The following is a 664-nucleotide window of genomic DNA, read 5'->3' as shown; positions in this document are numbered from 1 at the left end:
CATCTTTGAGGTGAAGGCCACAGCTGGAGACACTCATCTGGGTGGGGAGGATTTTGACAACCACATGGTGAATCACTTTGTTGAAGAATTCAAGAGGAAGCAGAAGAAGGACATCAGTCAGAACAAGAGGGCCCTGAGGAGGCTGCGGACAGCATGTGAGCGAGCCAAGAGAACCCTCTCTTCCAGCTCTCAGGCCAGCATTGAGATCGACTGTACGAGTCAGGCCAGCATTGAGATCGACTCACTGTACGAGGGCATCGACTTCTACACATCCATCACCAGAGCTCGCTTTGAAGAGATGTGCTCAGACCTCTTCAGAGGAACACTTGAGCCTGTGGAAAAAGCCCTGAGAGACGCCAAGATGGACAAGTCTCAGATTCATGACATTGTGTTGGTTGGTGGATCAACAAGAATTCCAAAGATCCAGAAGCTTCTGCAGGATTTCTTCAACGGCAGAGACTTGAACAAGAGCATCAACCCAGACGAGGCAGTGGCTTATGGTGCTGCGGTTCAAGCCGCCATCCTCATGGGAGACACATCTGGAAACGTCCAGGACCTGCTGCTGCTGGATGTGGCACCACTGTCCCTGGGCATCGAGACAGCTGGTGGAGTCATGACGGCCCTCATCAAACGCAACACCACCATCCCCACCAAACAGACCCAG

At 52.6% G+C, this 664-nt stretch overlaps 1 protein-coding gene across 1 annotated transcript; it reads left to right on the top strand.

The window, feature by feature from the left end:
- Positions 1-6: 6 nt before the first annotated feature.
- On the top strand, positions 7-661 carry LOC107755281 (heat shock 70 kDa protein 1-like; the record flags this gene model as incomplete). The annotated part of the gene is made up of 2 exons (XM_016572028.1): positions 7-193; positions 224-661. Coding segments are annotated over exons 1-2 (567 nt in total), but the record flags the coding sequence as incomplete, so codon positions are not given.
- Positions 662-664: the final 3 nt, after the last annotated feature.

The sequence above is a fragment of the Sinocyclocheilus rhinocerous genome, unplaced genomic scaffold (assembly GCF_001515625.1).
Source record: "Sinocyclocheilus rhinocerous isolate Xijiao unplaced genomic scaffold, SAMN03320098_v1.1 scaffold26061, whole genome shotgun sequence".
NCBI classification, from domain to species: Eukaryota; Metazoa; Chordata; class Actinopteri; order Cypriniformes; family Cyprinidae; genus Sinocyclocheilus; species Sinocyclocheilus rhinocerous.
The sequence above is the reverse complement of the archived record's forward strand: the minus strand, read 5'-3'. Positions and strand labels throughout refer to the sequence as shown.